The 25,796-nt window shown below is 41.3% G+C and overlaps 1 protein-coding gene across 6 annotated transcripts in view; it reads left to right on the top strand.

The window, feature by feature from the left end:
• The window catches only part of PAK3 (p21 (RAC1) activated kinase 3), a 182,549-nt gene that overhangs the window by 136,835 nt on the left and 19,918 nt on the right, over positions 1–25,796 (top strand). For all 6 annotated transcript variants that reach the window (XM_075835822.1, XM_075835821.1, XM_075835824.1 and 3 more), the window contains 7 exons: positions 440–593; positions 2,152–2,189; positions 3,494–3,622; positions 5,067–5,241; positions 13,682–13,745; positions 24,699–24,747; positions 24,913–25,025. In XM_075835822.1, the coding sequence (XP_075691937.1) occupies positions 440–593; positions 2,152–2,189; positions 3,494–3,622; positions 5,067–5,241; positions 13,682–13,745; positions 24,699–24,747; positions 24,913–25,025 (722 nt within the window). The remainder of the gene's footprint in view (positions 1–439; positions 594–2,151; positions 2,190–3,493; positions 3,623–5,066; positions 5,242–13,681; positions 13,746–24,698; positions 24,748–24,912; positions 25,026–25,796) is intronic.

Here is a 25,796-nt window from a genome sequence, read left to right on the forward strand (position 1 = left end):
CTTGTTGCCCCCTCAACTAGACATGGTTTTTAACCCTTTCACCATACCTACTAAATGGCAAGGCTAAATATACCACCATAGTACCATGCTGATAACCATAGAAGGGTACAAATACTTGTTTCCACTCCATTATTTAAATGCTCATTTGTGTTTTGCACCGTTCCACCATAACTAGAGCTAACCCCATATCATATTTTGTGAAAGACATGATTTCCAGACATGGTTCATTCATCTTTTTCTCTCACAACCATAATGGTTTTGTTTTGTTTTTTCTTTCATCCATTTGGGATCCTGGTTTTTAAAGACTATGAATGCACTCCTAACCAAATCTTGGTCTCACTCATAGCAAAACCAACCCAACCTTCTCCCTGAGTTTTATTTAAACTGAAGTGACTGATGAACAAATCCAAATTTTTATTTTCTCTCCTTTGTCACACAGGGAATCCCGGAGCAATGGGCTAGATTACTGCAGACCTCAAACATTACCAAACTGGAGCAGAAGAAGAACCCTCAGGCTGTATTAGATGTCCTCAAATTCTACGATTCCAAAGAGACTGTGAACAACCAGAAGTATATGAGTTTTACCTCTGGAGGTATAGTAAAAAACTATCAGGTTTTTTCCTTGTATGGATACATATATAAGTTCCTCATTTTTAATTGCTTTAGGCCGGATTCACACATCATGTATTTGTTGCAGTTTTTTAAGCCAAAGCCAGGAATGGATCCAGGAGGAAGGAGAAGTATAAGTTCTCCCTTTTATATTTCCCATTCAAAATCGACAAAAAAAAATCTGCAACAAATACGCAATGTGTGAATCTAGCCTTATTGCTTCATAAATCTATTGAAGTTCTAGTCGTGTCAGATTGATGACAAAATATATATTTGAGAAACAAATCATAGAGTATAATGTAAGTGCAATGACCTGAGAATGTAAAACTTTATCTATTTTATGTTTTACAAAAAAGCCCTTTGGTTTTAGTCGGTATAGACACTACTGTGCGGCACAGAAGGTCAGTCGCAGCAAAGACTCCATAAAGCATTAGGATTGGCTCATGTATCGGTATTGCCAATAAACCCCACTGTAGGATCGCAATGATGTGTTAATATTTGAAATTTCCAATATTGCTGTAAATCAAATGAGGCCGCAAATTGACAAAATGTACCTGGATACTTGAAATAAGGCGTCAGATAAGTGGCTAGATTAACAATGTAATGCATATGATCAAAGAAATATGACCGGCATTGACTGAAGGGTAACCAGGCATACGCTCCGTGAGACGAGAACCAATTACACTTGCACACTCTAAACAAACCACAAGCTAAATCTAGAAATGAGTAAGAAATATGTACAAAGAAAAAAGAAAATCCAGTTGTACGAACACTAAAAAAAAAATTACAGCAGGAACTAAACACAACAATTTTTTAAGAACACAACAATAAAATGGGACTGTAGACATATATACTGGGCACAAATGTGGCGTTAAAATATGACTGATCAACAAGTGAAAAAAATCAACAAAGTAAGTGCCCAAATGTAATATAGAAGAAAACAACTAAGTATATAAAACATGCCCCCCCCCCCCTGTACCTCTGATCCGCACAGCGTCATCTCATATATTTATAAGTTGTCTAGATGGTTTCTGTTCTATAGTTTGGTATTTGGTAGAAGTATTTCGGTTGACACAGTTGGTAAGTTTCTCACTTACTATAAAGTGTGGGTGTTGTTTTTTTGTTTTGTTCTTTTAAGTTTCCATAAATTTTAAAATCTGGAAACTGCATTCATAACAAGTCGTGACCGTTCTGTCATATCCAGGTAACTCGCTCTAAACATCCCCATCATAATGCTGCCTAGTATTTACCTGAATTACCTCCACATCAGATTATTTCCAGCACTGTAGGTACCACGAAGGACTCAATGCTGAATTTTATTAAAATTAAATTTGCTAATGTTGTTGTTGAGCAATATTTACCCAGATTTATAGATGGCTGTACTTTCACGTTGTCATCAAGCTTTTTTGGTTCTATTGTCTGTTGTAATTTAATTATTTTTATGTTTTCACTACCAAAAAAAACCGACTATTATTGGAGATTTCTGTTTGTCTAATACAAAATTATATTTTCCATCTGGAATCACTTTTGTTTATATTGCAGATAAAAGCGCACATGGATATATAGCTGCTCACTCTTTGGTAAGTAGAATATTAATATAATATGTATACGCTATTACCTGATATGCTATTTTTATCTAAGTGGGCTCTGTTCACCCCATGTTTTTACATTACAGTCAGTGTATACACTGAGAATTCTGGAGAAATGGATCTACAGCAATATTGTAATATATACCTATTAGCTGAATTCTCACTTAAAAAGGTGTATTTCCATGTGCTGGTTTTGTAGGTTTTTGCCGGGGCTTGTGAGTGATCGCATTCATGTTTGCTGTGATTGTGCGTAAATTGCGGCAAAAAAATAATAATAGCCATAACACTAGTGTAATACACCCTAAGTGGGAGTGTTTCAATTAATGGGGGGGTGAAGTAGTGAGTAGTTGTGTTCAAATCAGATGCCCCTTACTTCTCTTCAAAGTTAAATGGCTTTATGACCCTGGGGGTATGCAAATTATCCTCACCTGTAAATACAAATCATTATATATATATATATATATATATATATATATATATATATATATATATACATACATACATACATACATACATACATACACACACACTAGTCCTTCTCAATGAATTAGAATATCATCAAAGGTTAATTTATTTCTTCAATTCAAAAAGTGAATCTCTTATATTATTCATACACACAGAGTGATCTATTTCCAGCATTTTCTTCTTTTAATGTTGATGATTATGGTAACCGTTAATGAAAACCCAAAATTTAGTGTCTCAGAAAATTAGAATATTATATAAGCCAATTTAAAAAATGATTTTTAATACCGAAATGTTGTCCTACTGAAAAGTATGTACAGTATATGCACTCAATACTTGGTCGGGGCTCCGACTCTGCATGAATTACTGCAGCAATGCGGCGTGGCATGGGGGCAATCAGCCTGTGGCACTGCTGAGGTGTTATGGAAGCCCAGGTTGCTTTGATAGCGGCCTTCATCTCGTCTGCATTGTTGGGTCTGATGTCTCATCTTCCTCTTGACAATACCCCATAGATTCTCTATGGGGTTTAGGTCAGGGGAGTTTGCTGGCCAATCAGGCGCAGTGATACTGTGGTTATTACACCAGGTATTGGTACTTTTGGCAGTGTGGGCAGGTGCCAAGTCCTGCTGGAAAATGAAATCAGCATCTCCATAAAGCTTGTCAGCAGAGGGAAGCCTGAAGTGCTCGAAAATTTCCTGGTAGACGGCTGCGCTGACTCTGGACTTGATATAACACAGGAGGAGCTTTTGTTTTTATGGCTTTGTTTTCTTGGTCACAGTCAGAAGCAAAGTGAACAACACTGTGACCTCTCGATTTTATCACTTCTGTTCCAGAACGCAAAGACTGCATCAGAGCCCCCTCTAGCCCCTCCTGTCTCAGAGGAGGAGGATGAAGAAGAAGAGGAAGAGGAGGAAGATGAGCCTCCACCTGTGATAGCTCCACGACCTGAACACACAAAATCTGTAAGAATCCTTTCTAATAAAGCCCATGATAAATATTTTTGGACCTTGAAAACTGTATAATTAATAAAATCTCCCGCTTCCGTAGTGACATACGTTAGAGAGCGTGCCCTCTACAAAGTTTAAGTGGATAACTCATGATACACCTTATGCGTCCCCTTTTCTACTATAAAGGATTGTTTTAAAGTAGCTGCAGGAATTCCATTTTCAAGCGGCTGCCCACTCACTGTCCCCACATACTCTTGGCTGCCATTTATAGGAGACCGTAGTCCGCTAATAGGACTACTGTATTGTCTGTAGCCAGATCCGGGAGGGCATTTTGAATTCCTGAAGCTGCTGGATCTTTACATTTAGATAGCTCTGTGCTAATACAAGTACATTAAGTTACTATAAATGCATACATGTTGCTCCAGGTATGCGCAAGATCACTTTTAAGAAGGATGTCTAGTTTGAACAACCCATTTTCTGTGTGCAGGCGCTTCAGGGTTGGGCCTCGAACAATCGGCTGTTATGTACAGTTACTTGCAGGCCTCCCGCGCAGAGCGCCAAGCTGAATGACTCTCTCCGCTCTAGCTGACTGGGTGGTTCTAATTGTGACACCCCTCTATTAGCTCATCATACCCTAGTAGCCTAAATGAATTACTTATACAGGCGTTCTAAAATAGGGGAACAAATGCTCTAATACTAAAAGATTTAAGAATATATTCCCATACAAAAAATAATCTCCTTTTTATAGACCATCCCTTTCAATGCGACATAATCTAAAAAGGTGCTGCCACTCTCAAACCATAATAAACTGATTCACAACATTAGACGTCCGTAACAAAGCGTACGTAAAATGTAATATAATGTAATACTTCAGTATATGAATAAATGCTCTTCTATCTGACTGGCCACAGGGTTTGTGAATTTTTCTATTTAATGTATTTTAGATATATAAGGTATTTAAAGTGATGTAATAGACTGGTAAATCCTCCAGAGATTAGCTGCTTGATGGTTTCTAGGGTTTAGGCCGCTTTCATGGAAGCTATGGCGTCGCTCCCAGAAAAATGCACATCAGGGTTTATTGGGAAGACCGTTATCAAGCAGATATACTTGTCCCTTGCTGCCCCCTTGTAAATATAAATATATTCATCAGCAGTCCTACATTTCCTGCTTTTTATGTCGGGTCTGTTAAAGTTGAAACCCACGGGCCAACGGTGGCATTTCAGACTTTTTTTTTGTGTTTGGTATTTATAGCAAAAAATGCTATCTTCTTAGATATGGTTGGTTGTGACAATTACTATATTCCACTGGATCCTAAAAATTTTAATTCTGCCCAGCGGAGGGCACCCTTCAAAATATGACTTAGGTGGTTTTATAAATCTTTTGCTATTGTTCATAAACAGATATATGACCTGCTGCTTATATGCTTCATTTATCATGTATATTTCTCCTTTTCATCCAGATTTATACACGGTCTGTCATTGAACCAATAGCTGTACCTGTACCAGCAAAGGAGGCCTCGACTTCCCCAGTAACCACCCAGCCAGAAAACTCAAGCACGAGCACTTTGTACAGGAACACTGACCGACAACGCAAAAAATCAAAGATGACAGATGAGGAAATCCTGGAGAAATTAAGTATGTGTTCCTGCACCTAAGGTCATCTTTGATTTGTCTTTTATTGGAAAGTGTAACCTGGAGAAATAGATGGGACAATTTCATTAATATGCGTATTTAAAGACGCACTTTTTTGCACATATGATTCTTCCTTACCAGCAATATTGTAGCAGTGTCATTTGTTTCATCCCAGCTAGTTGCTCCTATACATTTTGGACCTTTTCATTATGGGCAGCTGTGTCATGTGATCTCACATGATTAGCTGCAGAGTTATAAACCTCCCCTGACTCACAATGACTGTCTATACTAGCTGTGAGTGCTGTGTGCAGAGAGTCCAGTGTAATTCTATGAGATGCTGCTCCTCAGTGCTTCCTACTTGTAAGGGCTGACATGGAGAAACCTATCACTAGCAGAATGCAGAGGAGACAGGCTGAAGCTACATAGAGATACGATGAGACTCTGCATTGTGAGGACAGAAGTTCTGTGTCACTGATCTATCACTTGCTGCACATTTACTTCTTCCTTAGCCTCAATGCCCACGTGCCACGTCGAGTGGACAGTGTCCAACCCAATGGTATATATGGATGATGAGGGTTATATTAGGGTGATTATGGTGGGCTGGTATATACAGGAATGTTGGGGGTTAACTGCTTGGATAATGGCAGGCTGGTATATTCAGCGATGATGGGGGTCCCTGTATGTAACCCCTTCATTCCTGTCTGTAACCCCCATCATGCCTGTATGTAGCCCTCATCATCCCTATATATACCAGCCAGCATCCCTGTATGCAACTTCCATCATCCCTGTATATACTAGGCAGCCATCATTCCTGTATATAACTCCCATCACCCCTGTATACAGGGGTGATGGGGGTTATATACAGTGATGATGGTAGTTATTTAGAGTAGTGTTCAAGGTTATATACAGGGATGATGGGATAATATACAGGGACCCCCATCATCCCTGTAAATACCAGCCCGCCATCATCCCTGTATATTACCCCATCAAACCAGTGTATAACCTCCACTATATATTCAATTGGGGGGGGGGGGTGGGGTACTGTATGATTGCCGTAGTGCTTGGGCATTGAGGCTAAACAAGAAGTAAATGAAGTGAGTACTGAGGACACTGTGGACCAATAGGATGCCTGAAATGCTGGTACATGGCAGAAGTCCAGCAGACTCTGAAAATATGTGTGCCGAGCCGTGAGCGGCAGGTGTTACATAGTGAATAGTAGTTCATGGAACTGACAGCTACCTGCTCTACCATGGGATTCGACTGTATCTGGGTCCTGAGGACGCAGATACAGTCGAAACCGGGAAAAAACAAAATGCACAAGTTGACGTCGGTTATCTGCACTGAATTTCAATTTGGTTTTTTTCAATTAGTTGCCCTGCTCTACCCTACATTATTCTTTAATAATAGCCTATCCTGCGCTATATAGGCAAAAAAAAATAATTGCTGTGGTGTTTCTTTAATGTAGATTTTCTTTGTGGAAGCCACAACGAAAGTCCACAATAATAGTAAACCCCATTCACGTTTACAAAACCTAATTTCAGGGAATGACAGGTTTAGAAATGTTAATTTGTTTGTAGATATCTTGGGACAGTAATGGGTGGAAAACTTAGAACCACTAAGCGGACTATTGAAAAAAAATAAAAAAAATGCCAATGGCATATTAACCGGTTAAGGACTAGGCTGTTTTACAGCTAAATGACCAGAGCAAATTTCACAATTTTGCTATGCGCTTCTTTAGATGACTATAACTCTGTAGGTGAATAAAGTTCATCTTTGAATTTTACACTCTTTTTAAAGGACAGATAGGGCTTTGTTTTAGTGGCATTTGTCAGTATATATCATTTTTATTTTTTTCTCTAAAGTGGGCAAAATTGGAAAAAAATTCAAGAATTTAGCAAATGCGTCAGTTTAGGCTAGTATTTTTCACACACGGTATAGTCCACGGACAAAATTAATCTCCTTTCACATTCTTCCACTTCTCCCGTGCATGGGGATACCAAATATGTGTGCCTTATTCGCTGTGCGGGCATGTGCCAGGGCTTGGCATAAAAGGAGGCTTTTTGGCCTTTTCGGTCCAGGAATTTTGCATTTGATTTTAGAGCCGCATACTGTTTTCTGGGGGGCCTAATGCTGCTGAAACATTAGAAACACCCCATAAATGACTTCATTCACACAAGTAGACGCCACAAGGTTTTTTTCAAGGGGTTTATCATATTTTTAGACAGTCCAGTTTTCTTCTGAAAGTTTCTTGAATAAGATGGAACAAAATAAAATCAGCACTTTTTTAGCAAATGCGTCAGTTTAGGCTAGTATTTTTCACACACGGTATAGACCACGGCCAAAATTCATCTCCTTTCACGTTCTTCTACTTCTCCCGTGCATGGGGATACCAAATATGTGTGCCTTATTCACTGTGCGGGCATGTGCCAGGGCTTGGCATAAAAGGAGGCTTTTTGGCCTTTTCGGTCCAGGAATTTTGCATTTGATTTTATAGCCGCATACTGTTTTCTGGGGGGCCTAATGCTGCTGAAACATTAGAAACACCCCATAAATGACTTCATTCACACAAGTAGACCCCACAAGGTTTTCTTCAAGGGGTTTATCATATTTTTAGACAGTCCAGTTTTCTTCTGAAAGTTTCTTGAATAAGATGGAACAAAATAAAATCAGCACTTTTTTAGCAAATGCGTCAGTTTAGGCTAGTATTTTTCACACACGGTATAGACCACGGCCAAAATTCATCTCCTTTCACGTTCTTCCACTTCTCCCGTGCATGGGGATACCAAATATGTGTGCCTTATTCACTGTGCGGGCATGTGCCAGGGCTTGGCATAAAAGGAGGCTTTTTGGCCTTTTCGGTCCAGGAATTTTGCATTTGATTTTAGAGCCGCATACTGTTTTCTGGGGGGCCTAATGCTGCTGAAACATTAGAAACACCCCATAAATGACTTCATTCACACAAGTAGACCCCACAAGGTTTCCTTCAAGGGGTTTATCATATTTTTAGCAAGTCCAGTTTTCTTCTGAAAGTTTCTTGAATAAGATGGAACAAAATAAAATCAGCACTTTTTTAGCAAATGCGTCAGTTTAGGCTAGTATTTTTCACACACGGTATAGACCACGGCCAAAATTCATCTCCTTTCACGTTCTTCCACTTCTCCCGTGCATGGGGATACCAAATATGTGTGCCTTATTCACTGTGCGGGCATGTGCCAGGGCTTGGCATAAAAGGAGGCTTTTTGGCCTTTTCGGTCCAGGAATTTTGCATTTGATTTTAGAGCCGCATACTGTTTTCTGGGGGGCCTAATGCTGCTGAAACATTAGAAACACCCCATAAATGACTTCATTCACACAAGTAGACCCCACAAGGTTTCCTTCAAGGGGTTTATCATATTTTTAGACAGTCCAGTTTTCTTCTGAAAGTTTCTTGAATAAGATGGATCAAAATAAAATTAGCAATTTTTTAGCAAATGCGTCAGTTTATACCAGCATTTTTCACACACGGTATAGACCACGGTCAAAATTAATCTCCGTTCACATTCTGCCACTTCTCCCGTGCACGGGGATACCAAATATGTGGCCTTATTTATCACATAGAGATGTAGGAGGGCAGAGGATAGAAGAAGATTATTTCACATATCGCTTTTTTTCAAAGCTGGTTTTACAAAACTCAACAGAGTTGCTATAACACTTCCAAAATATCTGCTCTTGAAGCAGAAATCCCAAAATATTAATCTAGGGGTATAATGGGAATTTATTTTTTGGGGTTTTCTAAAATAAGAAATTGCAGGTTAATGCAAATGGTGCTCTCCAGCAGATGAACTTTGGAAAACATCAAACATGACATCCACCCCCCACCCATTCCCTCCCTCACCCTTGGAGTAAAATCATGGGAAAAATAAAAACGTAATGTAGGGCAAATATATTTTCAACAAATTAACTAAAATCTAATAATTCAGAACAGTGTGGTATTTTTTAAAACATGGCTCAATGCACAGGCCTGGTTGTGAGGGACATGAGGGACAGAAATATCGGGAATCTTTGCGGTGCCCGTCTTTTCTGCAGACGCGGCACTTTTTCTGGGGGTTGCTTCTGGTTGCTGTTGGGGGAATCCGACTGATGAAGTGTCTTTCAGTCAGTCGCGTGACATCCTCAGACTGGGGGCATTCTCGGGTGTCCTGAACATCAAAAATGAGGCCTTCAATAATTTTTTCCTGGAAATCCAGGTATGTGTCTCTGCCTCTGTTTTTTTTGTAGAGCACAAATGAATTGTGGATGGCCACCTGTAACAAATAAATGGCCACTTTTTGTACCAGGTTTTAGTTTTGCGTTTTACTAAATAGGGCTGTAAAACCTGGTCGCTTAAATCCACCCCCCCCCATGTACTTGTTATATTCGGACACGCTCACTGGTTTGTGCTTGTCCGATGTTGCCCCTCTTTCCCTCACTGCCACTGTTCCTGCGATATGAATCGTGCTTAGCACATACACGTCTTTGCGATCCCTGAACTTGACCGCCAGCAATTCCTCAGATGCATAAGCACAGGAGTCCCCCTTTACCATGCGCTTCCCCACTAATTGCTGTGGAAAACCAATTCTGTTTTTTGCGCATGGTACCACAAGCCCCAGTCCTTGCAGCATGCAAATGCCTAAACAGGGGCACACTCGAATAAAAATTATCACAGTACAGGGGGTACCCCTTGTGAAGCAGAGGCTGCATTATCTCCCACACAATCTTACTGCTGGTGGAAAGATCAGGGGGGCATCCAGGTACATTTATTGTGCGGTCCCGCCCTTCATAAATTCTGAAGGCGGTGGTATATCCTGACCCGCTTTCACACAATTTGTAGAGCTTAACGCCATATCTTGCCCTTTTGGAAGGTAGATATTGGCGAAAGCTAAGTCTGCCATGAAAGTTGAGGAGGGATTCGTCCACACTTACATTCTGCTCAGGGGTGTAGAGTTGCAGAAATAAATTATTCAGGGAATTTATTAGCGGTCTTATTTTGAACAACCGATCCCGGTTTGCATCGGTACTTGGGGGGGCCTGTGCGTTGTCATTGAAGTGGAGGAACCTCATTATTGTCTCATAACGAGACCTGGGCATTACTGCAGAATATACTGGGGTGGCTTGGGCGGGTCTTGTTGACCAGTAAGACCTAATGGAGGGCTTTTTGACAATACCCATATTTAGGGTGAGCCCCAAAAAAATTTTTCATTCCTGCAAATTGGTGGGCGTCCAATCTCTGGCATGGGTGGATGAAGGTTTCTGCCTTATATATTGCGTGGCATATAAATTTGTTTCGTGGACAATCTGATTTAGGATGTCGTCCGTTATAAATAAATGGAAGTAATCCATTTGGACAAAATTTGTATTGTCCACGGTTATGCCAGGAGTGGCCGTAAATCCGTGGATTCTAGGCCCAAAAGATGGGGCAGGTGCCCATACAAGAGCCTGGACTGGAGGGACCAGGCTGTCCCGTGCTACAGCGCTACTTGGCCCTGCGCTTTCATGTTCTGCAGTTTCGACTGCATCAGGGACAACGTCCCCTGAAGATGAACCTGAAGTGACGCTATCATCGTCACTACCTAAAACAGGTTCCATCTCGGACGCCATCTCTGATGCGGTCTCCGACTCAGACCACAGCATGGCGTATGCCTCCTCGGCGCTAAACAACTTCCTCGCCATAACGTGACTAACACTAACACTAACTAAACAAATTTTTTTTTTTTTTTTTTATAAAACACACAAACTAACTGCTATATATATCTACACTACCGCTAACAAAAAAATAAACCGCTATTGCTATATATATTATATATATGTGGATATATATATAATTATATACTCCCTACCTGCCTATTCTAATAGAATAAAAGAAAGAAAGGTAGATAGATAGAAAAAAAGATAGATGGATAGATAGATTGTATAGATAGATAGAAATCTATCTATACAGAGAATGTTTTAGAGTGTAACTGTATTTTTTTGTAACTGTAACTGTAATCTTCTGGCAGCAATTCTCCCGAGTCTCTTCTTCTCCTCAAACTGAAACAATGTTTGAGGAGAAGAAAAGAGGCAGGAGATTTACTGCCAGAAAAGTCAAAATAAAACAAATGTGGTCGCTGTGATAGGTTTTCACAGCGACCACATGTTCAGGGACCATCAGATTGGTCCCTGATACTCTGCCCAGTGCCCAGAGCTGTTGGTAACAGCGTGGGCACAGGGCTGTGTGCACGCGATCGCGTGCACACTGTTTTATAAGCAGGAATGCATGTGATCGCTGTGATTGGTTGTCACAGCGACCACATGTTCAGGGACCATCAGATTGGTCCCTGATACTCTGCCCAGTGCCCAGAGCTGTTGGTAACAGCGAGGGCACAGGGCTGTGTGCACACGATCGCGTGCACACTGTTTTCTATGCAGAAATGCATGTGATCGCTGTGATTGGTTGTCACAGCGATCACATGTTCAGGGGCCAAAAGATTGACCCCTGACATTCTGCCCAGTGCCCATGGCTGTTAGCAACAGCCAGGGCATAGAGCTGTGTGCACGCGATCCCGCGTGCACAGTCTCTGAAGTGCGGCCGTATATATACTATACGCCGGACTTTAGAGACCCTGACCGCTGGCCGTATAAATACGGCCAGCGGTCGGGAACCTGTTAAGGGGTTATCTATTTTTTTCCACGACCTTTTGTGTCCATAAGGTGGTTAAGTATTGTACCTACTGTTACACAGCTGCGTTCCCGATTCCTCTGCTTGTCTATTTTTACCATTGTGTTTGCTCTCCTGTATTGTGAGATGACTCTACATCTTCACAACTGTCAATTTCCGGACATTGACTCATAACCTTCATTTACATCCATCATTTGATCACGTGGTATAAAAAGCAACCATGTACAGGTCCAATGTAGGAATTTTCTCATCCTTACACAGATGTGTTACACCTGGAGGTGGTGCATTAGATTAGACAAATAGTACAAAATTATTATAGACATGAGATATAATAGAAAAAATATGGTGGTTATTAGGTAAAAAAAAAAATATGACTTTCTATATATTTTATTTCAAATTAAAGATTAGTCATGAAGTTGCAGCATATTTATAGAATGCGCTACTTTTTTCCTTTTCGTTCTCTAGGAGAGCCTGACAACACAACGATCTTTGTGCTGTCTGACCAGCCTCCAATGGTGCTCAATGCCCCATGCACAATTCTTTTCACGTAGCCTTTATGTCTAACAATTCATCTAGATGCCCTCTCAGATACGGACTCTCTCAGACACAGGACCTATTATTCTGTATGTGATTAGGCTGCCCGTCACATACAGAGCAGCGTCTTCTGCCCCGGTCTCCAGCTGTCAATCTATGGCTCCTTCCATAGCCTTGAAGGTGGAGACTAGAAAAGGCTGCTTAGTGAGAGATGTGGGGAGGCGTTAAGGAGCATTAGTCAGGGAGCACAGAGAATGTTGTCTGTCAGGTTCCCCTAGAGAATAAGCAGGATCTTTAAAGTTAAAGGGTTAAAGTCAACACTCCCGAGACCCCCAGAAAGCAGCTGATCTTGCTGTGGGTAGTTGCCATTGGCTGCTCATTTCCTTTTGCAGCAGTCGCTACAGGGTAAATCTAGTACTTCATGCCATACATTCATATGAACAGTCTGAGTCAACCAGAGGCCGAGTCCTTGCTTGGTTCCCAGCTCTGGCTCATAGAAGATCTCTATGACTTCCAAATACCCTAGTAGGGAATATGGAGAATGGTTGGCGAGATGAGACAACTCCTCTAATAAAGTAGCTCACACTATAAGCGGTCTGTGATTTTACTGCTAATCTTCGAATCTGTTATATAATCTGTTCTATAAACTGTATATATTACAGAATGTGGTATACTTTCACACTTACCAAATTCATAATACCGTTTTAAGATTAAATTTGAAGACTATTTACTTTTGCTGAGATTTTCCGCGTGACATTTAATTCATGTCATAGGCTCCATAGCAACAGACTGAAAACCGCTGCTTGGCCTGTATATTAGCACATTTTTGCAGTCTGATGTTAAGGAGACTCCAGCTAAAGATTTCCTATAAAATATGACTTTAGAACACCCAAGAATCTGTCGGATATACTTACTTGTCAGCAAAACTTGTCCCATGTACACAACATCCATATTGGCACACTTACTGTCGTTTATGCGTTGTATTCAATGGAAGGACGCATGGAGAAGAATAGATGATCATTCATGTTATATGCTGCACCCAACCTGCTTTTTTTTTTTACAGTAAAATTGGATTCCACTTATCTGTATACAAGGAAACCAGTTAACCTGCCTATAAATGGCTTATGCTCTTTTAGAATAAGAGTATTGTTCTGATGTTTGTGTGGTTTACTGAACCTGTGTCTTTAAGACTTCTAGTCTTATGTTTTTTTGTTTTTTTATATTGTGTGTTTGCAGGAAGCATTGTAAGTGTTGGTGATCCTAAAAAGAAGTATACAAGGTTTGAAAAGATTGGCCAAGGGTGAGTATACGAAGAATCCCATCTGATCTTTAATTAAAATATATATATTTTTTGCATGAATGTTAAACAGCGTAGCTTAATTAATGTGCAATTTACTGATGCAGAATGGGCATTCTCACCATGGGTTTTTATTTGCTTTATTCGTTTCTTAATGGCAGACCTTAGCATATCCAGAGTCACATGTTTGCAGTGTGTGAGTAGGAATAGAATAGTGTTGCTGTAGTCCTGTACATGGGATCAATGATGGTCTGTCCATAAGATCCAATTGATATTGGTTGACACATTTGCATTCCATTCCCTTAGTGCCTAGGTGTGCATTCTCCCAAATTTCACGTATCCTAAGCCCAGGCCCAACCTTCATCCACTTTAGAATCGGATACATCTGTTTACTTTTTAAATTCATCTTCATTGACCGTTTAAATGGAACCTGTCACCGATATAGATCCTCTAGACTAATGCTATGTGTTACTGCTGTATAGGGGTGATTAGAATCCTGATATTTTAGCTCATGCCAGTCCAAATTATATTAGCGGGGCTCTTGCATGTCATGTTCAGCATTTTATCCAATCACTCTAGGGTTAATCATTCCTATTTTGCATGACCAAGAACCAGCAACAGAAGTATATCAGGTTAGCATATTACCTTAAACACGCTCTTCAATATATATGTTCGCTTCAGCGTCGATCCTAATATACTCCTTGTGATTTACAATAGTTTGTAGTAGTAATCCGGGCACATTCATGCAAAAAAAAAATTGCCTCCGCATTTGACCTTCAGTAATGAGGTGCGTTATTTTAAGATTTTTTTTTTCTTATTAATTAATCCTATCCATTCCAGATCTTATTAGCCTGGTCATATCTGTCAGATCTCGCTGCGTCACTGTACAGAAATTATTTATTCAAGTACAGGATACTGTAATTCTGCCAGAACATAAAAGGACTTGCTTGACTTTTATTCTTGCCTCTGACCTGACATGGCACACTATATGACCAGGGCACATTAATATTAAATGCCTGCGTCTTATGACATCGGAAAATTGCAGTCTGATAATCCTTAATCTGCAAATATCACTATCCATCTTGCGGCCTTCACGCTGTTCTGTGAGTCTAGCCTTGTATGCAGCAGCATCTGACAGCAGACAGGCTCTTTATTATATCTTTCCTGTGCAGTGTTTCTTGGCAGGGTAAAGCAGGTAATGAGGTTTTGTGAGACCGCCAAGATGTATATTTAGTGTTGATCTAGAAACATATTTATCGAGTCTGTTCCAGAAGACTAAGCGCAACAGAGATACAAGCAGGGAGAGATGTGAACATACAGCGCTCTTGAGGCACGCTCGGCCCATAAACAATAGGTTGCTTGGGTTTAGAAATAACATATTCAAGAGAGTCGGGAACTGTCACCCACATAGCACAGTGCCAGCCTTCAATGTGTTTTTTAGAAAGTAGTATTTTGAAGTAAATGATACCATCATTATGATGACTGTTCTATGATCCCTTCATCGGGAACTCCTAGAGATTAGGATGGAGCTTCTAATATAATTACTAGTCCAGTCATTCAGATGAAGGAAATCCTCAGGCATTGGCAATATAATGAGTAGGATGGAAGACTTAGACGGTTGACTTCTTATCTATAAACCACTGCACAGGAAATTGCACCACACAGTTTACCGGAATGAACAATATGACACAGAATGAGAAATGGGAAGCCCTGGTTTTATATCGTCTGCTCAGATGACTTTATCTAAATGTATCAATTTTTATGTAACTGGAAGTTGCCACTTGCCATGTGGGTCATAAAGTGATAAAGAGGGTTCTCCAGTAATCTATAAATAAAGCTGCAATGACGTAACACTAGACACGTATTTCTCTTACTGAGTGATAATGCGAGTGTGTCAGTATCAGAAATTGCAGCCCTAGTGGATACTGATCTCCCTAACAGCCGGGAGAACAGCTCAGCTAGTAGTCGGTGGGATGGTAATGCAGGTAAGGAAAGACAATTGGTAGTTGTAGGGGATTCTATAATCAGGAAGATGGATAGAATAATTTGTCGCCAAGACCGCCTCAACTGAATGGTTTGCTGTCTCCCTGGTGCCAGGGTTCGGCATGTGGTGGAACGGGTGGATAAATTACTGGGAGGGGCTGGTGATGATCCAGCTGCCGTGATCCATGTGGGTACCAACGACCGAATAAATGGTAGGTGGAGGAGCCTTGAGAATAATTTTAAAGAACTAGGCTACAATCTGAAGGGAAGGACCTCCAAGGTAGTATTCTCAGGAATACTGCCTGTGTCATGGGCATCACAGGAAAGACAGCTGGAGCTTATGGAGTTAAATGCATGGCTTAAGTCCTGGTGTAGAGAACGCTTTGGGATCCTAGAGCACTGGGCTGACTTTTCATTGGGGTACAAACTGTATTCTGCAGATGATTTGCACCTAAAGGCAAGGGTGTCCGCTATGCTGGGGGAGAGAATTCTAGCTGTGGTGGCGGAGTATTTAAACTAAGGCTGAGGAGGGAGGTCAATGTAGAAAATAAAGGGGTAGTCAGGTTAGAGAGGGGTCGGACTATATTGGTGGGGGCAGAAATAGACTGTGGGGAGAGGACTAGACAACAGGATAAGGAGATCCTTTTGTTACAAAACCGCAATGAAAATGAAAATAAAAATGCCCAAATAATGTAAAATCACATTTCTGATCATGAAAGTGAAAAACTGAAAGGCAAGTTAAAGTGTATGTTCACAAATGTCAGAAGTCTAGCAAGCAAAATGGGGGAGCTGGAGGCCTTGGTACTGGAAGAAAATATAGATATAGTGGGTGTTGCTGAAACATGGCTGGACTCTTAACATGTCTGGGCTGCAAATCTACAGGGTTTTACACTGTTTCGGAAAGACAGGACAAATAGGAAAGGCAGTGGTGTATGTCTGTATGTGAGAAGTGATATGAAGGTGAGTGTGAATGAGACATTAGAGGGTGAAGACTGTGAGGAGGTTGAAACCTTGTGGGTGGAATTACAAAGGGAGGTAAACACTGGAAAAAATACTTTTGGTGTAATCTATAGACCCCCCAATATAACTGAGGAGATGGAAGATCAGCCATATAAACAGATGGAGCGGGCTGCACAGGCGGGTACTGTAGTGATAATTGAGGATTTTAATTACCGGGATATTAATTGGTGTCATGGTTCGGCTTCAACTGCAAAGGGGAGACATTTCCTCAACCTGTTGCAGAAAAATTTTATGGGCCAGTTTGTGGAAGACCCGACTAGAGGTGAAGCTCTGTTGGATCTGGTCATTTCTAATAATGCAGATCTTGTTGGGAATGTCAATGTGTGTGAAAACCTCAGTTACAGTGATCATAATACAGTTATTTTTTACCTATACTGTAAAAATCAAACACAGGCTGGGAAGGCAACAACACTTAATTTTAAGAAGGCCAATTTCCCCAGGATGAGGGCTGCAATTAAGGCTATAGACTGGGAAGAACTAATGTCAAATAATGGTACAAATGATAAATGGGAGATTTTCAAATCTACTTTGGGTAATTATAGTGCAAAACTTATTCCAATAGGTAACAAGTATAAACAACTAAAATTAAACCCCACATGGTTTACACCTTCTGTAAAAAGGGCAATATATGACAAAAAAAGGGCATTTAAAAAATGCAAATCTGAGGGTACAGCTGTAGCCTTTGTAAAATATAAAGAGCTTAACAAAATCTGTAAAAAGGTAATAAAATCAGCAAAAATACAAAATGAAAGGCAGGTGGCCAAGGATAGTAAAACAAATCCCAAAAAACTCTTCAAGTATATAAATGCAAAAAAGCCAAGGTCTGAACATGTAGGACCCCTAGATAGTGGTAATGGGGAGTTGGTCACAGGGGATCAAGAGAAGGCAGAGTTACTAAGTGGGTTCTTTAGCTCTGTATATATAACAGAAGAAAGAGCAGCTGATGTAGCCGGTGCCAGTGCTGCTAATATATCAGTTGATATACTGAATTGGCTGATTGTAGATATGGTCCAAGCTAAATTAAAAATAAATGTGCACAAGGTCCCGGGACCAGATGGGTTACACACTAGAGTTCTTAAAGAGCTTAGTTCAGTTATTCCAGTCCCCCCCTTTATAATATTCAGAGATTCTCTAGTGACTGGTATAGTGCCAAGGGAAATGTGGTGCCGATTTTCAAAAAGGGCTCTAGGTCTTCTCCGGGTAATTATAGACCAGTAAGCTTAACATGCATCGTGGGGAAAATGTTTGAGGGGCTTTTGAGGGACTATATACAGGATTATGTGACAAAAAATAGTATTAGAAGTGACAGCCAGCACGGTTTTACTAAGGGCAGAAGTTGTCAAACTAACGTGATATGTTTTTATAAAGAGGTGAGCAGAAGCCTAGACAGAGGGGCCGCTGTGTATATCGTATTTTTGGACTTTGCAAAGACATGTGACACTGTCCCTCATAGACGTCTAATGGGTAAATTAAGGACTATAGGTTTAGATAGTATAGTTTGTAATTGGATATGGTTCTTGAGCCAATTCTCAATCCAGAGAGTTGTGGTCAATGATTCCTACTCTGAATGGTCCCCGGTTATAAGTGGTGTACCCCAGGGTTCAGTGCTGGGACCACTAATTCAACTTATTTATTCATGATATACAGCAGGGGTCTCAAGCACGCGGCCCCTGGGGCAGTCATCTTGGCCCGCGGGACACAGAGCCGCTAGTACAGGCTCTGCTCCAGGACTCTGTGGCATTCCCTGACATCGCTGTCCACATATTGACAGCGATGTCTGGGGCTTCCCCAGAGCCGGGGTCCCGTGCAGAGCGCTAGTATCGGCTCTGCTCTGGCACTCTGTGGAATTCCCTGACATCGCTGTCCATATATGGGCAGTGTTGTCAGGGTCTTCCCCAGAGCCGGAGTCCCGTGCAGAGCGCAAGTATCTGCTGTGCTCCGGGACTCTGTGGAATCCCCTGACGTCGCTGTCCACATATGGACAGCGATGTCTGGGCTACCCCAGAGCTGGAGTCCCGGGCAGAGTGCTAGTATAGGCTCTGCTCCGGGACTCTGGGGAAGCCTCTGACAATGCTGTCCATACATCAACAGTGATGTCAGGGGCTTCCCTAGAGCAGGAGTCCCAGTGATGTCGGGAGCACAGCTGGAGTCCCAGGAAGAGCCTACTAGCGCTCTGCCCGGGACTCCAGCTCTGGGGTTGCCCCTGACATCCATGTCCATATATGGACAGTGATGTCAGGAGCAGAGCTGGAATCCCAGGCAGAGTGCTAGAACTGGCTCTGCTCCGGGACCCCAGCTCTGGGCAAGCCCCTGACATCAGTGTCCCTATATGGACACTGATGTCAGTGGCTCCCCCAGAGTTCCAGCGCAGAGCCTATACTAGTGCTCTGCTCCGGGACACCGGCTCTGGGGTTGCCCCTGATATCACATTCCCGTCCAGGAGGATCCCCTGACGTCAGTGTATGGACAGTCACGTCAGGGGCTCTAACAGCAGAGGAATCCCCAGCCAAAGCGTCGGCAACATTCTGGCTGGGGATTCCACTCCTAGAGGGTGCCCCAATGGAGCTATCTACTTGGGGTGTGTGTGGCAGCATCTGCGGAGGGCACTGTGGCAGCATCTGCAGAGGGCACTGTGGCAGCATCTGCAGAGGGCACTGTGGCATCTACAAGTGGGTGTGTGGCAGTATCTACAGAGGACACTGGCATTATCTAGGGGTGTGTTGCATTCTCTACAGACGGCACTGTGGCATTATCTAAAAAGGGGCTGCCCAATCTTGACGTGTGTCTGCCAAACGCTGCCAACTGAGCCGCCGGACTGCGTTTAGCGACACTTAAAACTGGGAAACTGAATTATTGAAATAAGCACGTGGAGAATTCTCTCAAATTTTAAAGCTAGCAGTATTATTATAGTAATATAGTATTATTATTATAGTAATATAGTGTTATAGTAGTTCAAATAACGAATTGATTAACAATAATTTTGTATTGTATCAAATTTGAAAGTAATGCGGCCCGTCCACTTCCCATTTTTTCTATATGTGGCCCACTTACCCGGCCGAGTTTGAGACCCCTGATATAGAGGATCGGATTAATAGCACTATTTCTATTTTTGCAGATGACACCAAGCTATGTAATATAGTTCAGTCTATGGAAAATGTTCATAAATTGCGAGCGGATTTAAACAAACTGAGTATTTGGGCGTCCAGATAAATGTAGATAAATGTAAAGTTATGCATCTGGGTACCAACAATCTGCATGCATCATATGTCCTAGTGGGAGCTATGCTGGGGGAGTCACTTGTTGAGAAGGATCTGGGTGTACTTGTAAATCATAAACTAAATAACAGCATGCAATGTCAATCAGCTGCTTCAAAGGCCAGCAAGATATTGTCGTGTATTAAAAGAGGCATGGACTCACGGGACAGGGATGTAATATTACCACTTTACAAAGCATTAGTGAGGCCTCATCTAGAATATGCAGTTCAGTTCTGGGCTCCAGTTCATTGAAAGGATGCCCTGGAGTTAGAAAAAATACAAAGAAGAGCAACGAAGCTAATAAGGGACATGGAGAATCTAAGTTATGAGGAAAGATTAAAAGAAGTAAACCTATTTAGCCTTGAAAAAAGACGACTAAGGGGGGACATGATTAACTTATATAAATATATGAATGGCACATACAAAAAATATGGTGAAATCCTGTTCCATGTAAAACCCCCTCAAAAAACAAGGGGGCACTCCCTCCGTCTGGAGAAAAAAAGGTTCAATCTGCAGAGGCGACAAGCCTTCTTTAGGCCTCGTTTACACGAGCGGGATATACGTGCGTGCGACGCGCGTGCTTTTCACGGGTGTCATACGCACCTATATTAGTCTATGGTTGCATGCAGACAGTCCGTGAGTTTTGCTCAGCGTGAGTCCGCTGAAAAAAAACTCACGACATGTCATTTCTTTGTGCGCTGTTCGCGCATCACGCACCCATTGAAGTCAATGGGTGTGTGAAAACCACGCATGCCGCACGGAAGCACTTCCGTGCGAACTGCGTGATTCGCGCAACAGCTATCAAACTCTGAATGTAAACAGAAAAGCACCACGTGCTTTTCTGTTTACAAACATCCAAACGGAGTGTCATAATGCTGATGACACACGGAGCTGTTAAGTGCCTTTTGCGCACGCAAAATGCAGCGTTTTTTGCGTGCGCAAAACGCACACGCTCGTGTAAATCAGGCCTTACTGTGAGAACTGTGAATCTATGGCATAGTCTACCGCAGGAGCTGGTCACAGCAGGGACAGTTGATGGCTTTAAAAAAGGCTTAGATAATTTCCTAGAACAAAAAAATATAAGCTCCTATGTGTAGAAATGGTTCCCTTCCCTTTTCCCATCCCTTGGTTGAACTAGATGGACGTGTCTTTTTTCAACCGTACTAGAACTATGAGCTTTGAACTGAGAAACTGTACAGGGCGCTGAAGAGGCTCAGTGGTTCTGCATTTAAATTCTCTATCTCGCACATACGTGGGAGTAAAACTGTAGTAGAAAGATTAGAAAACCACTGCAGTCTAGTTCTACTTGGTATATACAATATAATACAGAGATTGTATTAGTAAAATCAAGGCTCATCTGTGTTATCAAACTACATGGAGCGATCATTTAGTGCAAATACAGTACTGGTTAACCGTAGACGAATCAGGGGTGTTCATGTAATAGTGCAGAGGTTGCAGTTGCAACTGGCCCCTAGAGCCTGAGATGGCCCAATGGCTACTCTGCCACATAAGGGAATGCCAGTGTTTTATTATATCTTTAGGCTATGTTCACACTAGGCGGATACGCTGCATAAAAGTAAACGGCGTATCCGCCCCGTTTCCTGCAAAAAATTTCGGACAAAAAAATACACCAAATTATGAAGCAGTTTTTCGGACAGAATGACCGCTGCAGAAAACACCACTTAAAAAAAAAATATATGATTACCCATAGCTATGGCGACACGTCCTTCTGACGTCCTGCAGCGCGGCCCCCTGAGATGACGTTTCATCCCATGTGACAGCTGCAGCCTGTGATTGGCTGCAGCAGTCATATGGGATGAAACATCATCCCTGGAGGCTGGGCTGGACGCAGAAGTGGAGAAAGCTTTTTTTATTTTATTTTAAAGTTGCAATTTTTGCAGCAGATTCGCAGCTTTTCCACTTCAGAAATCGCAACATCTGCTATTCGTTGTGGGTTTTACATCCCCATTGAGTTCAATGGGGAAAACCCACAACAGAAATGCAGCAATTTAGTCGCACAAATTGACATGCTGCGGATTAAAAATAACGTACCACTGTCAATTTATGAACGTCTTTTGGGCTGATTTTTTTACGCAGCATGTGGATGAGATTTTTTTTCATATCTCATCCACTCTGCTGCTACTGAAATATGCTGCGGACTTTCCGCAATAAAATGCAGTGCAGAAAATCTGCGTTATTTATTCTACGTGTGAACCCGGCTTGACTGTGAAATCACTGTTGGCATTAACCTTGTATTTTATGCTGTATTTATTATCTGGACTGTAACTTCACACTGGTCCTAAGCCTTTAGCTGTGACATCAGTGTTTATTCCTATTTTAAGACAACACTGTGCTCAATACTCCTCTATGCTAACATATTATACTGTGTTTCCAGTGACGCGAAAGCATAGGGGAGTCCATGCCATTTGACATGGACTCCCCTATGCGTTGTTTTGACGGAACCAATAGCGCAGTCGACTGCGCTATTTATTGATTCCGTCAAAAATGACGGAACCCTGTCACAACGGTGACAAACGTAAACCTTTAGCAACGTTTCCTTCACCATTGATATCAATGGTGATGCAAACGGAAGCTTAGGTTTCCGTTTGCCTTTCCGTTGAGGGGTTAACCCGACGGAATCCTCAGACGGAACCCCTCAGTGGAAGGGCAACGGTCATGTGAACACATCCTTAATGAATATTGAAGTTGCAGTCAACATCAGACTTGGGTACCTTGGGTACCCCTATACAGAACACTTGCATGTTCACCATTATTAACGTTGTAAACTCTTCTGTAATTCTTGCACGTATACGTCATATCAGCAAGGGCTAGTAATTGATTATGAATTATTTGGGCACTAACTCGAAAAAGTAATAGAACGTAGCAAGGGATTTGCTCTAAAGTCCGCTTCAAATGGCTTTGTCTTCTGCTGGACCTTCTGGAGCCTGTCGTGGTTGAACCTCATTATAGGGGATTTTCCTGTAAAAGGGAAATCCATTTAATGTTCCAGGACCAGGGCCCATTGGAGGATGCCCATGAAGGCCTGTCCTTGGGTGCAATATTATACGATGTATCATTTTTCACATTCAACAGTAGTGGAACAGAATGTGTGATATTAATGGAAATCTGTCAGGTTGAAAATGAAGACCAATCTGCGGGTAGATTAGTTTTAGAGCTGGAGTAGGTGAGCAGGTTGTTATATTTTTGTAGCAAAAGATTTAGTACATCTTGTAGTTTATTCATTTAAAGCTCTACACAATTTGGGCTTAGGACAGCTATCTCTGTATTCGCACTCATACCGGTAAGGCTGTCAATCAGTGAGTAGGACCGCCCACTTGACTCCTATCCCAGAATGGGCAGAGGTTTAAATGAATAAATTACAAGTTATACTGAATCTTTTGCTGTTAAAATATACATCAAACTGCTCACTTACTTCTGCTCTTTAACATGCTGCCCGCTGGTTGATCTGCGTTTTCAATGTCACCGGTTCTCTTTAATTTATAATAAATCACGTAGTTAGTGGTTTTTTACTGCCATCCAGTGGCTAAAAAGAGGCTGCAACTGAAAAAAAAAAAGTGTTGAACCTGTCCACTTTTAGCAATCTGATTTTATAATAGCACAGAAGAAGTGGTATTTAAAGGGGTTGTCCCTCGATTAAATTGTATATTTCTCGGTTAGATACAAAGCATAACAATTTCTCAATTGGAATCATTTAAAAAAATAAAAAAAATATGCTTTTGTGTGTAGATATTGCTGTTACATACATGATATGGCGCCCCCTGGTGTTCTTTTGATTCTCTCTCAGAATGTCCAACTAATATGTTCAGCGATGGTGAGAATAAGCCGCTCTTTGTGAACCGACTCTTATTGACTGGCCTGCACAATAGCAGGAAACACTCTGCCTCCCGTGTACAAAAGAATCCTGGGGGTGTTACTGCGCTACTGAGCATGTGTGACCACCGAGGAAAAACAAAAGAACCAATTGGCACCATAATAACTATGTATCCACCATATTTAGACACAGGAGCATTTTTTTAAATTGTTTTAAGTAGTACTGAATTAAAGGACAGCCCCTTTAAGGAAAATGTGAAGCTTTTGTTGTTGCTGGATGGTCTCCTTGGAGACACAGGCAATTTGAGTTTTTTCATTTGAGTTTTTTCCCTCCCCGACTTCCAAAAGTCATAACTTCTTTCTTTTTTTTGTCGACATAGCCGTATGAGGGCTTGTTTTTTGCAGGACAGGTTTTAGTTTTTCATGGCGCCATTTATTGTACTACATAATGTACTGGGAAGCTGATTCTAACAATATAAATGCCGCGGTTGCGATTGACCGCGGCATTTAAGGTGTTAAACGGGCGTAATCAAAGTGATCTTTGATTCCGCCCGTTGGAGTGAGGTATCGGCTGTATAAAACAGCCGTCACCCGCTGAGTATGGAGTGCGCTCAGCCTGTGAGCGCGCTCCATACTTCCCCTTGGCGACATCACGTAATAGTACGTCTGATGTCGTTAAGGGGTTAAAAATGAGTTCTTTTCTACATCTTTCTCAATTGAGAACATTGGCTAAGGAACTAGTAATCATGGGTAAGGAATAACTAATAACTGTTTAGCGGCCCCCATTCTAGAACATCTGCACATGTGTATGCTTTAAAGGGATTCCTCTTAATAAAAAGTAATTATCTGATTTTCTGTTTGTGCACAGGGCTTCTGGTACAGTGTACACAGCTATAGACATTGCTACAGGACAAGAGGTGAGCTGGATCATAAGACATTGAAATTTATCTGAAGATTTTCTCATTTTTTTTCACTGGATTTTGCTTTTTCTATATTTTTCTCTGCTATTTTTAAGTTTACCATAAAGCATCTAATGTGCTAATGTGACTTTGTATCTTTTTTTTTTTTTTCGTCTTTCTCAGGTAGCAATAAAGCAAATGAACCTTCAACAGCAGCCTAAAAAAGAATTAATTATTAATGAGATCTTGGTCATGAGGGAAAATAAAAATCCTAACATTGTGAATTATTTAGACAGGTGAGTGTCACGTCTCGATGAGATCATTTACATATCGGTTGCGGCTGGATTTGAATAGATGGAGCAGAGCTGGCAGGCAGGCTATGCTATATTCTATATATGAATTAGTGATGTATCAGTGAGCTGAGAATGATTGTACGCAGTATATTATTATTACACTATAACAATGTTCTATAAAACAAGACATGAACCACAAAGTCCAGTCTTATGTAAATATCACTTAAAGGCTAAGTACACCGTTGAAAACATTAGTTGTTTTTTTAATAAATCTGTTTATCAGTGTGATTGGTGTAACTTTGTAATGACATTTCATTAAAAAATATTTTTAACTTTTTCAGATACAGCTGCTTTGTATCCTGTATACAAAGCAGCTGTATCTTTTGCTTAGACTTGAATCTGTCAGGGCAGCGGCACTGACGGAGTCCGTGTCAGCGGGTTGACACCCAGGATCATCCTGTTATGGATCACATTTTAAGTTCTGAACTTAGACGTGATCGATAACCGCTCAATCTTGCGTCTCAGAGACACGTGGGACCCGCTGACTCGGAACCCGTCAGTGCCGCTAAACTGACGGATACAGATTTCAGCGCTAGCTATAGCTGCTATGTATACAGGATACAAAGCAGCTGTATCGCAAAAAGTAAAAATACATTTAAATGAAAAGTAATTGGAAAGTTGCACCAATCACTGATGCACATTTTTATGGGGAGAAAAAAACACAAAAAACTATGTTTTCAAAAGTGTACGTAGCCATTAAAGGGTTATCAGAGA

The sequence above is a fragment of the Rhinoderma darwinii genome, chromosome 8 (assembly GCF_050947455.1).
Source record: "Rhinoderma darwinii isolate aRhiDar2 chromosome 8, aRhiDar2.hap1, whole genome shotgun sequence".
NCBI lineage: Eukaryota > Metazoa > Chordata > Amphibia > Anura > Rhinodermatidae > Rhinoderma > Rhinoderma darwinii.